The following is a 16,870-nucleotide window of genomic DNA, read 5'->3' as shown; positions in this document are numbered from 1 at the left end:
TGCTGTCCTCTTTTCTATGGAAGTTTCTTTTCAATGAAGCCTGTTAGAGTATTGGCTGTTCAGGAGGAGAGGCTGAGAGCAGGACTCAAGTGTGTAGGCAGAGGAACAGACAGAGCTGGATGCACTGTGGGGGCAGACAGAAGTCACTGCTTCTAACCACAAATGAGCAAAGCCAAAGTGAGCTGCAGGTGCAGCTGTCCAGAAGCTGCTGGGAAGGACTCCAGCCTGTGATGGAGGGAGCCTGCAGGGCCACCCAGCACAGCTGCTGCCCTGCCCTGCTGTGGGCTGGGCTCCCAGGTGCTGCAGTTGCCCCACAGGGTTCCCTGCCCTGTTGGAGGGGAGGGAGCAGCTGAGTGGCAGTTCTGTCCTTCCCTGCTGCTTTCCCTGGGTGCCTTTCTAGCAAATTGTTGCCAACAGCAGGCGGCTAAAAGGGCTGGGAAGAGAGGAGGGCAAACCAGCTCATGCTGCAGTGTGGGAACAGCATGGGCACTGAGAATCTGCCTAACACAGGATGCTGGCAGCAGTCTTTCAGCAGCCTGTGAGGCGTTCAGGTGTGCTCATCTGAAAGGTGCTTCCAAAGTGTGGTTTTGGATAGTTCTTCCTTGAAAGCCACTCTCTCTCCTGGAACTGACAGACTAAAAGTCCTCTCCCCACCTGCATTTACTACCACAGCTCTGTGTGGAACAGAAGAAATTAGCAGAATTTTCTGAAATAAACATTCTCTCTCAAAGCAAATCTTGCACAGGTGAAAAGTTGGAATTCTACAAAGGTAACAGCCTTGTTTATGATAAAGGTTGAAAATTGTATGAAACAGTCTTCAGAATTCCTGTCTTATTCAGAGAATGAAGTTTTGAACTTTGTCATGTGGCCTGTTCTCCACTAGGTGTTGAACTGAAACTGTCTAAATTAATTGCAATCCTTATTTTCCCTTTTTGTGTGGGATAATGTAACTCTTTACAATTGCAGTTCTTTTCGTTCTACCTTAAACTTTTCACTAAATTTTGAGATGTGGTTCTTTATTATAAAGAGTAGTAGATTAATGTCTTAGTTTTGCTGTTGAGTAACTGGAAATAGTTTTACACGAACAAGACTTTAAACAAAGAGGCTTGTTGAACTTATTTGTTCATTATAGAAACTAAATGAAAATCTGCTCAATGACAATTTGAGTTTTGGAGGTTTTTTTAGTAACTACAAAGCTATGCAGTAAGTGAGGACTTAGTGTGGTCTAGTTATTACTTCAAAGCAGGTGACACATGCATGTTTCTTTTCTAGTGGCTGGAGGGAAGCATTACAGAAGTCTGATACTGGCTGGTGAATGCAATTTCTAACATGGATGGGTGTTGAATGTTTCTTGCAGCATTGAGCTGTAATGCTTCCCCCACCCTCCCTGCCTTTCTGGGGTCACAGGTCCTGCCAGCAAACCTGCTCCATCCTGGGCTTCTCATTCCAAGGGGCCACACGTGCTGCCAGGAGCCTGCTCCAGTTCTAACAGGGTCAGCGTCCTTGAGGCACGTGGGGTCCTCCATGGGCTGCAGGTGGGTCTGTGCTCCACCCTGGGCCTCCACGGGCTGCAGGTGGATCTGTGCTCCATCCTGAACCTCCATGGGCTGCAGGTGGGTCTCTGCTCCATCCTGAACCTCCTTGGGTTGCAGGTAGATCTCTGCTCCACCCTGGGCCTCCACGGGCTGCAGGTGGATCTGTGCTCCATCCTGAACCTCCATGGGCTGCAGGTGGGTCTCTGCTCCATCCTGAACCTCCTTGGGTTGCAGGTGGATCTCTGCTCCATCCTGGGCCTCCATGGGCTGCAGGTGAATCTCTGCTCCATCCTGGGCCTCCATGGGCTGCAGGTGGATCTCTGCTCCATCCTGAACTTCCATGGGCTGCAGGTGGATCTCTGCTCCATCCTGGGCCTCCGTGGGCTGCAGGGCCCAGCTGCCTCACCATGGGCTGCTCCAGGGGCTGCAGGGGAACCTCTGCTCTGGCCCTTGGAGCACCTCCTGGCCCTCCTTGTGCACTGACCTTGGTGTCTGCAGGGCTGTTCCTCTCACACAGTCTCACTCCTCTCTTTTGGCTGCTGCTGCTGTTGTGCAGCAGGTTTTTTCCCCTCTGAACTGCTATGCCAGGGAAGCTACCATTGTCCCCATTGGAGTCAGCCTTGACCAATGGCAGGTTTGTCCTGGAGCCAGCTGGCATTGGCTCTGTTGGGCATGGGGGGAAGCCTCTGAGTGCTTTTCACAGCAGCCACTCCTGTAGTCCCCCACTACCAAAACTTTGCCATGCAAACCCAGTACAGCACTGCACACACTTGCTTTGGAATAGAAAGTGAGAACTACAAAAGTTTCTCACAGATGTGCGTGAGACTTTAGGAGCTAATTCAGATTAATGAAGTTAAACTCTGGTTTCATTCTGATTCACTGTCTCTATGAAGGTTTAATGAATGGGTGGGTTAGATGGTCTTTGTATCTTCATTTAATTTGCAAGAGCTTTACTGGTGTTTTCCTTTGTTAAAAGGAGCTATGAGAAGTAGATGACATGAGGAGTGGAGAATATCAGCACAATTACTGCTGTGTGATGCTCTATCTCTCCATCTGATCAAAGTACTATTTATTGTTCCGCTGACTTTTTCTTTCCTGAAAAATGCAGTGAGCAAGATGAAATTAAATGGAATAAATATAATTTTTGCTCCTTGATGTTTTGATTTACACAGTATCCCTTCCTGTGTTACATAATCTGGAAGAGTTGGAGTCAATATTAACTTTGGTTTTAAGCACATTTTAAAAGGCTCAAACAAGAAACAGTCTGTTGAAGTTTTTATCCTTACATAGAGTTTTATTGACAGAACTGTTACATGGAAACCATAAATTTTCTGAATCCATTCCTTATTTGTGTTAAGTCTCTCTTTTTAGTCATTAAATGCCTCCAAAGTTCTCCAGCCGTATCTTAAGAATAATAATAAAAAAACCCATTCAGTAAGTATTAGGGTCATTTTCACTTTGGAGCTGACAGAACAAACACAAGAACTTGGCAGCAGTTGGAGGTAGGACAAGGAGCAGGACTCCCCTTGGTGAGCAGGAGCCTCCTGTGAGTGTGGAATCCAGAGCAGCTCAGCTCAGGGGGGTTTCTGGAGCTGTTCCCAAGCTCCTGCTCAGTGCAGGGCCGGCTTCAGCACCAGAGCACATTCCTCGGGACCCTGAGCAGCTGTGAGTGCATCCCAGCTTGGAGCTCGCCTCCCTGGGCTGCACAGTTCAGGGTTTATATTCTGCCACTGTGGGTTTTTTTCCTCTCCTTTTATCCATTTGAAACATGCCTCGCAGCAGCTTGGGGTTTTTTCCTCATTGGGGTTTTTCCCTCATTGCATCTCTGAGGATGGTCATCCAGGCTGAATGAAAACACCTTTGTCAGCATCCCTGCTTGTGTGGTGCAGGCCTCAACACCTGGCCATCACAGTGGTCATCCATTGGGCTTCCTCCAGCTTTTAATTCTTTATTGTAGTCCAGGAGCCCCACACCAGACACACATATGGTCTTGTAGGTACCAGGCAGAGCTTTTATTCACTTTTTGCTTTTGATCTTAATGCAGACAGGTCCATATTTAATTTCTATTGCTGCAAGGTCTTAGAGTTTACTTGGGTTCAGCTTTTTGCTTAGGATGGCATTTCATGTATTCTGTTTTTTTATTTGTGTGCTAATAGTGCTTCAAATCAATGAAGAAATCTACTTTCAAATTTTAGGAATGGAATTTCAATTACTCTGGTAATATGAGAATAACTGGGAATTTGGCCAGCTAGAAAAGGATCATTAATTATAGCTGGTTGATGCTAATATATTAGTTGGAAGCTGGACCTGAGTGTTGATTTTGTGTGACAGTCCTTACTTGCTGAAACTCCAGTTTCTGAGAATTCTTCAGTATTTGCATGGTGGACCAGGACTGTGGTCCTGTGCAAAATAGTTCCTGGCTTGCTGCAGCCAGTTCTAAAGCTGAACTCTCCAGGTTACTGCCTGATTTATCTTTGCATGGCTTGGATACTTCAGAGCAGTCAGCTTTGTTCCCCTGTAAAATGAGGGAAACCTGTAAGAAGAAAGATACATGCAGAATACTGTAGTTTTGATAAATATTAAATTTTATAACTATTAGATTATTAAACCCTGCTATTTTCCCCAGAAATCTAGAGAAATTTCCAAGTTATCCTATTGCAAGCTATCAGTTATCCTATACTGCTAACTTATATTGTATTACTGCTTCTCTCAACTGTGAAGGTCTTTTTTTTCCAGACCTGCAGGTGTTTGTTACACTGTAAAGTGTTATTGTTTTTGATTCTTACTGAAGGTACTGGAATGTTAGTGATTGGAAAACTTTGTTTATAAAGTGTGTTAGGAATTTATAAAACATTGTTCTGTGATTAGTTACCTCTTTCATAGGCAGGTCAGCTTTGGCTTTATTTCTGTTGGTTTGTTTATCCATAAACCAAGCATTATTCTTCCTTTAGTCTGACCTTTGGCAATCTTGCAGAGACAAACTTCTGCAAATCCTGCTTTTGTATGTAATTCTGGAATCTTATTCAAAGCATAACTTCTGACTTGTTTATGGAGGTTCTTGGCAGGAGCCAAAGTACTTGAACTTTTTTGATGGTATTCTGTCTCTTGGTTGTGTTGATGTATAGGTTGACTGAGAGGTGATCTGGGTTTGAGAGGAGGGTATGTTAGAACTGCATCTAGTGAATTATTTCTAAAAACCAGCATTACTGGCTCATGGGTACCAGTTGTTGCTTTTCCCTTTGGAGGATGTAGATTTAGGCCATTTCAGGAGACTTTGGTGGGTCTCCTGACAACTGTGCCTTCTCAACTCCATCAGTCTCCAGTCATCATGATTTATGTGTCAGTTTTGTTCCTCCACTAATCAGGTAACAAAAATTCCTTTGATAGAATATGTTGCAGATTTTTCAGGATTTATTTTCTCAGTCTCTGGAAATTGTTTAGGTGAGCAGATCAGAAACATCTAGAGGTGAGAATTTTTCTTCTTTTATTGATAAGTTGCAAAAGTTATGATTAGTACATAATAGAAAGAGTCATTGGCAGATGAGAATAAAACGATGTAAAACGATGTTGTTAGGAATGTTTCCTAGTTAGTGTTAATTAAATTAGTACCACATCAGATAAGGTGGCTGGACATTTTTGCTGACCATGCAGCAATATTTAATGAAATTTAACTTACTGTATTTTTAGCTAAATAGGTGCTGTATGTTGTTTAAAATGTCTTGTTTCAGTGTAGCTTTCTGGATGCCTTGTGCAGTAATGTCTGTGGAGGCATGTCTCACAGTGCCTGTGTGCTCCGTGTGGGTTTACCTTATGATAATGGTTCTTATGATTCATATCTGCTTACTTATCTCAATATACATGGACCTGAGCCTCAGCCTGGCTGAGGGGTTCACCACCTTGGTGCTCTCTCCTTGTGTAGTTTAGAGTTATCAGGGGAGTCTCAGGGTCTTCTTTCAGGAGCAGCTGAAATGAGCTCTGACTTGCCTCTGTTTCTTTCTTGCTTCTTAAGAACACATGCCAGTCTGATACTCATTTGAAAAATTGTCTTTTGAGATAAAATTGTTCTACAAAACTGAACCTTTTGAACTTTCTCCACGGTCTTTATTTTACATCTGTTTTGCTCATGAGACTGGTAAGTCCTTCCAGTAGTTAATTTGCATGCCTATTCCACTTCTTTTGCCTTCTGAAAATAATCTTAATTGAAAGACAAAATTTGGAGCATGCATCTTGAGAACTGGAGATGTGTGTATTTTTAAAACATGTAACAAAAATTTATTTGTATTTGGAAATCAGTGTTGGTTAAATGCAGATTAGAAATTGCAGTTTGCATGAGCTGGGTCAGTTTCTAGACAATTTTCATACGTGTTTCTGTACACCAACCATCTTTTTAAGAGTAAGGAACCCCTTTACTTGGAAATGTAATCTCTGTGCTAGGTCGGTGTAAGTCTATCACAGAGCAGCATTTGCCATCTCACTTTTCTATTGCTTGCAGTTGTGATTCTGTGCTGCATGCCAGTAGTTCAAGTACTGCAGAGCTTCTTCTAAGGAGCCCTGGCAAAACAGTCACATCAGTAAAGTTGAAATTCAGATTTTCTGAATAACCCAGATGCTCTGGTTGTAAAAACTCCTAAATCCTAAGCTCCTCTACCCTTTTGTTTCAGTAAACTGGTTATCTTGGGCATTCTGGTAAAAAGCTACTGTGTGTTGCCTGAAGTCCAGAGGGGGGTGTGTGTGTGCCTGCCTTGCTCAGCTCCCCTCTGACAGCTCCTGTGGGAGCTCATCCTTTTTTCCAGTTGTTTCAGTGACATGTGCCAGAGAAACAGTTCCTTGACTCTGGTGGTACCAAACTTCAGAGGTATCTGAATGGGCTCCGTGTTGGGCCTGCCTGGCTTGAGAAGACTTTGAGACTTTTCAGGAAGGAGCTTTGCAGTGACTTCAAGACTTGGAGTAAATTGGCAACAGAAGCCATGGCAGCACTGTCTCTGCTGCTTTAGTGGATAGGTTTGAGTACTGAAGAGGGGGATGTGGTGGAAGGGAGTAACCCCTTAGGAGGTGACTTCACAGAAGTGACTGGCCTTGCATGGAGCAAAGCACAGCTGAAATGTGGAAAAAATGAGTATCTGAGTGCTTGTGGAGCTGCTGCTCTCAACTCCTCATGCAGCAGTAATTGCTGGCAACACAACGTTGCAGACCTCCTGTCTTTTTGGAAAGAAAATTGGACAGAACTAGATAAACTTTCTTCAGTGGTGATGCTTTTTTTAAAAAGCAAAAGCTTGAAAATGCTCCAACAGATGCAGTATGGATAGGTTTGACTTGATTACTTGTTGTTGATGTTGTTCTAATATCTTTAGAAACACATTTTTAAAATTTGATTGAGGCTTCAGCCTGATCATGATAGCATACAAGGCTACTTAAAGAGTAGCAATATACACATGTGCAGTACATGTATTAGCAGCTATTTTGTAAGTTGATTTGAGCAGTGCTTAGAGAACCAAAATGGAATTGTTTCTTAAGTTTTATTAAAAAATAAGATTTTCCTGACGCTGCTAAACTTGTCTCTTGGTGTTAACTTCCTCTTTTTCCCCACAGAAAAGGCAGCTGGGCAGATCAGTATAGAGTGGTGATGCAATATCTGTTGGCTCAAGCAAAAGATTGTTCCATCTCTGTCCTGTACCACAGGATGTTCTTTGTATGTAAAAATTAACTCTGGATTTAGAATTAAATTCTCTTCAGGTAGGTAATCCCTCTCCACAGCTCAATTAAAATAACAAGGTTAAACAGCTGTTTGGTGCCAAATACTGTTTGTAGGGGACCGTGAAAAAACAATTTTCTAACTGAAATTTGATCTCAATTTAACTTCTGTACTTGGCTTTTCTAAAATAAGCAGCTACAAATACTTAGTGTAAAATAGTGGGCATGTACAACAGGAATGCAGATGTGATCCATGACACTGAAATGACTCCACACTAATGAGGCTGCAGACATCATGCATCATGTCAGATGGTCTTGTTACTATCCCTATTGTAAATCATCATGATGTGTTCTGATAGTTTGGAAGAGGACAGTGAAACTGAACTAATGATGATCTTGTAATCTTTTCTTTCAAGTCATGTCAGCACTTTTTTACATTCAGGATCTCAAAGTTAGTTTTGTTATCTTAAAACACTGGTAATGAAGCTTTGACATTTTTTACTCTAGAATTTCTGGGATCATCTTCAGAGTAAAGATCTGTTTGTTTAGGGTTTTGTTTTTTCAAAAAGAGAAGTTTTACTTCTTGTTAACGTGCATTTTCTGTTAGTAAGCTCTTCTTAAGTTACCTTTAGTGTGGAATATTTTGAAGTGAATTTGCTCAGAAGTGAAATGGCTTAGTGTTTTTCTTGAAAATCTGAGGGAGCTGTGCAAAAATAAGAGAAAAATTATTCCTTTTGGTGCTGTAGCAGCAGAAAAATGAAAGGTTTTGCTATGAGTTATTTGCTCTGACATATATATGGCAGCAACTTCCTCCTAAGGCAGTTGCATATTTTAAGGGTTTACTTTCAGTTCAGGAATCTTAAGTAGTGGCTTTATCAGAACCCTGTGGTGTTGTCCTGATTTATTTATTGCAAGGCTCTGTAAGAAATAGAACAAGAGAACATTCCATAGTTATTTTTTGGTTGTGGTGGGGTTTTTTTTGTTTGTTGGTTTTTGTTTTGGTTTTTTTCCCTTAAGTTTTCTCAGAATAGATGAAAATTAAGTGACATCTCTTCTGCTCCTTCCATGCCATCCTGGCATATATTACCTTTGCTGTGTTTCAGTGTGGGGCAGATCAGGGTTTAATGCTGTGTGTCCTCAGTCAAAGCAAAACCACATTGTAGTTTGCTCTTTTACATCTGGTTTACTGATTTGTGGCTGCTGATAATATTAAGCCTTTGGGGGGTTTTGAGACTTTTTGGAGTTTGTAAAGGGTGTGGACACCAACCAAACACTGGGATTTAGGCCCAGACACAGGGTGGAGGAAAGGGACAGTACAGAATGAAATTTGTATATTGACCATGCCTGCTGCTTTCAGTTCAGTATATATATATTTTAAATTAGAAGTGAACTGTAAGTCCCTGACATAGTACAAAGGGAGGAAGAGATGCCTGGTGCCCTAGAATGTAGGGATAGAGAAGAGTGAGCTGAACAAGTGCAGTGCCATCTGCTAGATAAGCTGTAGAACAGATTATTTATTATGACGCTGCTGCTAAAGGGAAAGTAGATAGGATTGTGGAATTGAGTTGAGAGGAAGTGTGTGAGATTGGCTTTTCAGATTTGGTTCATTTTATGCAGGCACTTGCAGCAGAGAGCTGTTAGAATTTATCATTCCAATTCATCTTTACTTTGTTCTGAGGGTAAAGACCTACTGCTGTTCTTAAAATCCCTCAGAGGAGACTGGAGTTGTTGCTTGTACTTACACTTGTGCTAGGAACCTCTAATGTGGATAGAGATAGAAAGAAAATTGCCTTTAATTTTTGTGTTATTGTGTTGCTAGTGAAGTGTGATGGAAGCCTTCTACTTGCAAAAGGATTTGAATGTGCACAGAGCTGTCACAGAGATGTGCCTCCTTACAGGGCTCTTCCAGTGGCCCTGATGCTACAAGTTCTTGTTGTCTCTGAAGATGGTTTGGAGTCTGGATTTTGCTTGCTTCTGCTGTAATAACAACCTGAAAAAAAAACCTTTTGCAAGAACAGCCAGTCTTGCATTGTGTATCCTATTCACATGCAGTAATTTTGTTATGTTATTTTTGCCATGCTTTCCTTTTTATTCTTAGATACATTTTAGAACTTGCTTGAAGTATCCTCTATCCTCTCAGGCTTTAGTTACCTTACAATCTCTGCCTAAGTGAAAGGGTTTGGAGAGGTACAGTTACAGCTTAGCTTTGGCATCAGATGTAATTGACTTGCATGGTTCCTGTACATAAACACTTTGTCCTTATCTTTTAATATGATAATCTGTTCTTGGTTTGAATTTCAAGGTAACTGTACCCTTGTGATACAGAAGCATGTGATAATTTGTATAAATATATGCATATTTAAGGATGGCAGTGCATACTATTAACTTTATAATATATTTCAGCACACTTTGATGTTATAACCTTAATTATTTTTCACATATGAAACATATCTCTTGTATTCCAGCAATGTTATCTCTGTTGGTATAGCTATGGTATTTTTCATGGCAACTGATACAAAGTGACCAAGAAAAACAACTTTCTAATGCCTAGATTGTTCCTGTTGCAGATGTGTATTCAGCTTTTCTAGAATGTGAAAACAGTTTTATTTCCCAAACAATCACACTTTTTATGTAAAAAACAACGTGTACTTGATGGACCAACACACAGGGCATTAAGGTGGTAACTGTAAGGAAAAGCACAAATGTCAGAATGGAAATGTCTGTGATTTGAAGGTGCTGGAGCTGCCTGCTGATTGCAGTAGGAAAAATGCTTTTGTCTCAGTGGATTTACTTTTTATTTTGATGAGGGAGCAAAGAAACAATAGTCAGTTTCCAGAAAAATCTGCCTTGAGGTGAGTAGGACATATAACTAGGACATAACTAGGACATATTTGAATATGTGATAAACTGGACAGTAGGACAGAAGAAAATTGGTTACTTTAATAATGCAGGCATGCCATGGAGAATATCTGTTCTTGGAGGAGCTGAGTGCTATCAAAATCGTGAAGATTGGTATGTGCTGTGTGTCCAGTTTTGGAAAAGTAGCTGTGGTGTGAAGATGCAAGTCTGGCAAATCTCTTTATGATTAAAAACTAACAATGTCAATAAAACTAATCTAATTTTCAGTGGTTTTGTGTCTAGCTTTCTAACTGTTCCTACAGTGTTAAAGCTAAATATTGGACATTTCAGAGAGACTTCAGAATTAATGTGTTTTGATAACTGTTTTTAAGCTTATTTAGAAAAATAATCTTCTGTGAAAGCAGATCAAATACAGCAAAAGGGTACCATGTCTCCAAGTTTTTTGTTGGTTTTGGTAGTAATGTGTTGTAACAGGTGGGTAAAGAATGTTTGTGCAGCAAGAGGTTCTTAATTGTTTTTTAAAGAGTGAGGCTGAATGATCTCCAGGAATGCTAAAGAAAGGTGTCCACTTTTAGACGGTTGGAAAATGAACTTTTTTTATCTACTAAAAGTTATAATTTAACAAAATCCTTTGCCTGGTATGGTGATAATACTGCATGATGTTCCTTTTGAAGCTGGGAAACAGTGTCTGTCAGCAGAACCACAAGAGAAGTTGGAATATATCATTAGGATACATATGGTTAGCAAATGTTCATCCTTCTTCTTATAATTAATCAACCCTTTTTCTTAATAAAACTTTTTTTTTTTTTTTTTTAGGAATTTGTTTACCAGAAAGCAGAGTGCAAGATTTGAAAAACAAAATGATGTGCGATGGAAGTTGTTTGGAAAAGTACCTCTTGGAGAAAACTTACAGAAAGACCCAAAGAGAATGCAAAAGGTTTGTTTAATTCTGTATTAGGATTAGTGGTGAATGAAGAAGCCAGTTAAGTTTATGATCTGTAAATAGGACTGTGCAGCCTGTTTGTTGGAGTTGCACACAATTTCAGTACCAGAAAAGGCTCTTTGTTGAAATTTTACTTGTGTTGCAACAGTGCTGTTCAGAAGAATGTGTTCCACTTGGTCATTACACTGAGTACATGAGGCATGAAGAGCCTCCCTTAGTGTGTCATAAGAGAAGAAAAAACCTAAGTGAAACTCACTTTTCTCCAGCATTGTTGAAAGCAACATTTCAGAGAACTGGTTCTACTAGAGATGAACCCAAGCTCTTGTCTAGTGAATCAAATGATTTGTCTTTCCAATGGGGAAGATCTTGTGAAATCCAGCTACATGATCAGTAGCTCATGAGCTGCTCTTTCAGTGGCAGAAAAACAGCCTCTTTCAGTCTGACTTGGTCTGGGATTTTTGGATTGCATGTAGCCTTTTTGTTTGGAGCTTTTTCTGTATTTCAGTAGTCACTTCCTTGTTCAGATGACTGTGGGAAAAGTAATGTTTGCATGGAAAGAGACCATGTAGTGAAACTTTAAAACCAGCTGCTGTGTGTGAAATGCAAATGCTGATTTGAAGGATGGTGCTGCTTAATTCAGGGTAAAGTATTCTGGAAATCCACATGTCATGTGACTGTTCTTAGCTGTAGTTAGGCTGTTAAGATGAAATTGAGGTGGCTTTTTGAACTTGTCACTGTACTCAACCATTCAGACTTTATCTACAGCTTGTCTTGACACAATTAATTGTTCTGAAGTGTCCGCCAAAGATTTTTGATGTCAAAACTGAAGAGGTTTAGTAAGTGCAATACTCTGACATTTAGCAGTATATTTTGTTGTAGTGCATGTTCTTTATTAAGTGGGTAAATAATTTATTGACATTTTGTGGTTGTTGCTGGTACTGTGAATATTTTTCTTTTGCATCCAAACTATCTTACATTACAGCTTTGAATGATTGTATTTGTTACAAAACAGTCACTATTAAATTAGTAGTGTGGTATGGCATCCAACCATTAGCAAGTTTCTGGCAAAATTGCAGCCTAAAACAATTGTCTGCAGTGCCTCTTGGGTAACAGTAACTAATCCTTCCTAAATGATTTGGTGCTTTTTTGAAGTTATTTTTAACAGCTAGGCTTTGAGTCATGAGTAGTGCTGTAAGGCACCAATTGAGCCTCAGCAGCATCTAAAAGCACAGCCTGATTTAGGTGCCCCCTCACCAAAACAATGCTCAGCCAGGCTTTGTGAGCACATGAGCCTTTCCTCAGGCCCTGTAAAAGCTCTTCTGACAGCACTCTCTTGTTCAACAAGTGTATATACAGCATAGCATCATACTGTAATTTAACAGTATAGGAATTAAAACCACTGCAGCTAAGATGTTGCTTGTCCTGTTTTTGATGCTGAAAATATATGTATTAGTCTTCTGATAGAGGAGCAATACTGGCATATGCTCAGGCTGGGTTGCTTTACTGGGTCACTGAGAGCTTTTTTGTAGTTTTTATCCAGTTAAATGTTTTAAAACTTAGGAGCTGTCAGGATGAGTAATCTTGGAGAAGCTGGAAGTACATTTGCAATGGAGGTTTGCATGATTAATGTTTTATATCAGTTCTCTTAAGGAATTCTGCTTGAGCAGAACTGGTTATGCTAGTTGCTTTTGCAATTGGTGTTTGAAAATGCACAAAGTCAGTCAGATGACAGAACTTCACCAAGAATAACCACTGAAGTTCTCTTCTCTCCCATTAGACTGTAGAACTGAACTAAGCTTTGCAGCCACTGTTTCTTTTAGAAACTCTTTTCAAGCTTGGCAGAAGTATATGTAAATACCATTTATTTGCAGCAACTTTTCTTCCCCCAGTTTTGTTAATGAATGTTCTTCTAAAGAAATTCTTTTAAAATTCAAGAATTAACCAGCATATCATTTGGTTGTCTCTCTCATGTGATCTGTCTTCACAGAATTTGTTTACATGTGACCAGTCAAGATTTTGTATATTACAAGAATAAGGCATATAGAGGAAAGCCAAATTTTGGCTATATCCTAGAGACATGTTACAGCTTTCATCCCCAGTGATTTTTTTTTATATATATAATGTATTTATTTTAATTTTCTTTTCTATAATAGCAAAATCAATTTTTAATCAGCAAGCTTTGGGTTGTTTTTTTTCCTTTCTAAGTGTGCTTTGACCCTATGAGGGTTGTAAGATTTAGCTTTCACTATATGAATTCTAATCAGAGCTGAATGGAATATCTTTATTTTTTTAAGTTTCAATATTTGTAAAATTCAGCACATATAACACTTGAGGCCTTTCAATTACAATCTTTAATCAAAAATTCAGGTCTAAATGTTTTATAATCTCATTTGCTGATAGTCCATGTTGGAATATTTAAAAATTGTAATGGTAGTTCCTTAATAACTAAAAATAACTGTGATTTTTAACTTGGGGATTATAATTTTCCCAAATGTTTTTTCTGTAATAATTAGGATATGGCTATATGTGGGGGGGTCAACGTTCCAGTCAATTGTCATCAGTTGTACTGAAGAGGCTCACTCTGCAGCACATGATAAAGTGAAAATGAGCTCTTGAAACAGGAAAATAAATTGCTTGGCTCACAGGTGATGCTTTGTGATGGGATGAACAGTAAAGCTTTTGATATTACTATAGGAAAAAACTTTGTAAGTTGAATTGGGTTAATTATAATTCAATTCAATTTTCACTTGATTTAAGCTATAATCCTGATTGATGAAGTAAAGAGATTTTATCAAAGTCTGTTTTCTGGCTTAGATCTGTTAGATGGAAAGGAGTTTCAAAGCAACAGTGCCCAGCAAGAAATATGGAAATAATTTATTACAGCCCATGCTTTAAGCAGAGTGATGAACTCGCCTGTTATAAGCAGTGTCTTTTCTCCAGGTTAAAAAAGGCCCAGAGCAGAGCAGAGTCCCCAGAGTGCTGATGTGAGGAGGTGCTTGTGCACCTGGAACAGGAGGAGCAGCTCCCCACACTGCACAGATTCCACCCACACACATGGAATTTGTCCATGTGAGGAGCTGCTGGAGGATTCTGGATGGAATCTGTGCAGTGTGGGGAGCTGCTCCTCCTGTCCTGAGTGGAATCTGTGCAGTGTGGGGAGCTGCTCCTCCTGTTCTGTATGGAATCTGTGCAGTGTGGGGAGCTGCTCCTCCTGTCCTGGATGGAATCTGTGCAGTGTGAGGAGCTGCTCCTCCTGTCCTGGATGGAATCTGTGCAGTGTGGGGAGCTGCTCCTCCTTCCTGGATGGAATCTGTGCAGTGTGGGGAGCTGCTCCTCCTGTCCTGAGTGGAATCTGTGCAGTGTGGGGAGCTGCTCCTCCTGTGCCACATCCACATCTGCAGCCTCTGCTGATGGCCAGCAGTGCTAAAAATACAGAGCTTTTCTGAGCTGTGCTTTGCTGCCTTCCCATGGCCCCTTCAGGGCCTTTGGAGGGGAAGTAGTCGGTTCAGGCTGGCTGCTGGCTGTGGCAGGAGCCAGAGCTGCAGCTCTGGATGGAACACTGTCTCCTGTTTGTACAGAGCTTGTCTTTGGGTAGCCTGGGTGTGTCATTGTGACTGATGGCTATAGCTGCCAATGGGGTGAGTGTTTGTTTATAGACTTCGCTGCCACTTTGAAGCTAGAAAATGTGTAGTGCCTATTTTGTGTTCTGCATGAGAAGTCCAAGGGTGAAAATGAGTCACTTCCCATGTTCTCCACTGTTGGGTTCATTTCTATTTGTCAGCCTTCAGAAAGGCAGGATTTAGATCTGTGGCACAGAGTTCCTTTTTTTTAACAGGAAGAAGCAAGTGCAGTGTTAGAAGGTATAGTTAGAAAGTTAGTCTAACCTATGTCTATTACTGTTACATTCCCTGGAAATAAAGTTGTAACTAACTTCCTCACTTAACAATTATAACCCAAAAGTTGCCTGAATGCACAGCTCTTTTGTATCTTTCCTTCTGATCCAGTTACAAATACCTTTATTTTATTGTAATAATATGTAAAGGGCATCTAACTTTTGTGAAGGTAAATATAAATAAGGAAAAAAAGAAACCTATTATGTCAATGATGTCCTAAAAAGTCTTTTTTTCTCCAACAAGAACGGTAGTAAATAGATTATTCAGCAATTCCAGTAGGCAGTATTAATCTACAAAGAGTATGTTGCCCTTGTCCTGTCTTGAAAATCACCTGCCTAAAACAAAAATACTATCATATTTAAACAGAAAAAGCCAGAGTAGTAGCTTCCATTCACAGTAAATGAAAGCTATGTCAGGATGATTGTTCCTGAGTATTTTAATAATAAAAGCATTTAATATGACTCAGATATCATAATTTAGCAGAATGTAGCTGACAAAGTGCTGCTTTAGATGCTGTTGGAACTTTTTTCCATATGTTAACAGTGTGTGAAAGTACATTATATTACAAGTACAAAAATATACTACAAGCATTAGACTAATAGAAAACAGGTTTGAGTATTGGTTTAAATAGATATGACAAGCTACAGTGTTTTTGAAATCCTTTTCCAGATTTAAAGCTTTTATTTTAGCTTTCTCGCTCTCTAGAATGCTTTGTAAATTGTGGGGATCAAAAGCCCTGGAAGATGGAGGGATCCTGAAGAGGTGTAGCAGGCAGTGTTGGAGGATAAGTATCTGCTTTCAGGAGTGCAGATACTAAATAGAAATACAAACTTGGTTGGTTGGTGCTGCAGTTACAGTGAGAGCTGCTGGTCTCTGCTGCAGGGTCTGTCTCAATGCTGTGGCATGTTTTGGGGAAGTGCAGGAGCTTTGAAGTTGTTCCCTTTGTCTCAATAGGAACAGTTACTTTGTAGCCCATGCTGATAATTAGCATTAACTGGAATATGAATGCTGATAGCACAAGATTATTTTTAAATGCAGGAAGCCACAAATTCCTGGAAAAATGATCAACTTTTGAGTATCAAATGCACAACTCTTTCTAACCCCAAAAATTCAATGCCAGAGTTTATAACTATTCAGCACAGCTGATACATCAGTGGAAGTTTGTTCTCATTTGTATTAAGTAAGACTCCATCATGCAGCTGGTACTTGTGTGTCTTCCATAATGGTAATAGAAAGATACTTAAACACTTACTTCTGTGTGTAGGCAGTAAGTTTTTTTCCATGTAGTAACCTTCCACTGGCAATACACAGGAGGCTTTCAGGTTCCCCCCTCCCCTTGTGGGTTTTTGAATGGAAATAGATGTCTGAAGAGACCAAGCCTGGAAATAACCCCATGTGCCTTTGGCTGTTGCATTGCACAAACACTTGGCAAAGCATTGCTGTGAAGCAGAGCTGGCAATAAATTTTTGAAAGCAGGTGTGTAGCCCCTAAATATTGTGTTGGAACTGCTTATTCTAACTGGAGACTGGAACATTTCTGTTGCTGACATGTAAAATTGAGAAAGCTTTGCTAGACTTCATTGTGCTAATTGTGTGTTAAGCAGAAGCAAGCTCCCAGGAAACTTGACCCAAAGGTTTTCTTTGTCTGTCTTCCTGTTTATACATCTCAAACTTCATCTAAAATTAAAGAATGGGGATAGATACTGGTTTTGAAAGGCTAACTCTTACCATGCTCACTAGCAGCAACAAATAAAGCTGATTTTCTTTAGCTCTGCAAAATGAATGGAGGTACTGTGTGTTGGTGGAAAACCTGAAGACACAGTACCTGAAGATGTGGATGTAAGGATTTTGAAAAGCCAGACTGGTGCTTTTTCCTGAAGTGTCTTTCTGAAGGAAGACTAGCCAATTTTATGTTCTCATTCTCTCTCTGAGGATTCTTGGTCCTATTTT

General features: G+C 40.2%; 1 protein-coding gene across 2 annotated transcripts in view; it reads left to right on the top strand.

The window, feature by feature from the left end:
* The window catches only part of TBC1D14 (TBC1 domain family member 14), a 63,769-nt gene that overhangs the window by 10,681 nt on the left and 36,218 nt on the right, over positions 1–16,870 (top strand). For both annotated transcript variants that reach the window (XM_063157572.1, XM_063157573.1), the window contains exon 3: positions 10,902–11,022. In XM_063157572.1, the coding sequence (XP_063013642.1) occupies positions 10,902–11,022 (121 nt within the window). The remainder of the gene's footprint in view (positions 1–10,901; positions 11,023–16,870) is intronic.

This window comes from Melospiza melodia, chromosome 5 (assembly GCF_035770615.1).
Source record: "Melospiza melodia melodia isolate bMelMel2 chromosome 5, bMelMel2.pri, whole genome shotgun sequence".
NCBI lineage: Eukaryota > Metazoa > Chordata > Aves > Passeriformes > Passerellidae > Melospiza > Melospiza melodia.
This window is presented reverse-complemented; position numbering and strand designations above follow the sequence as displayed.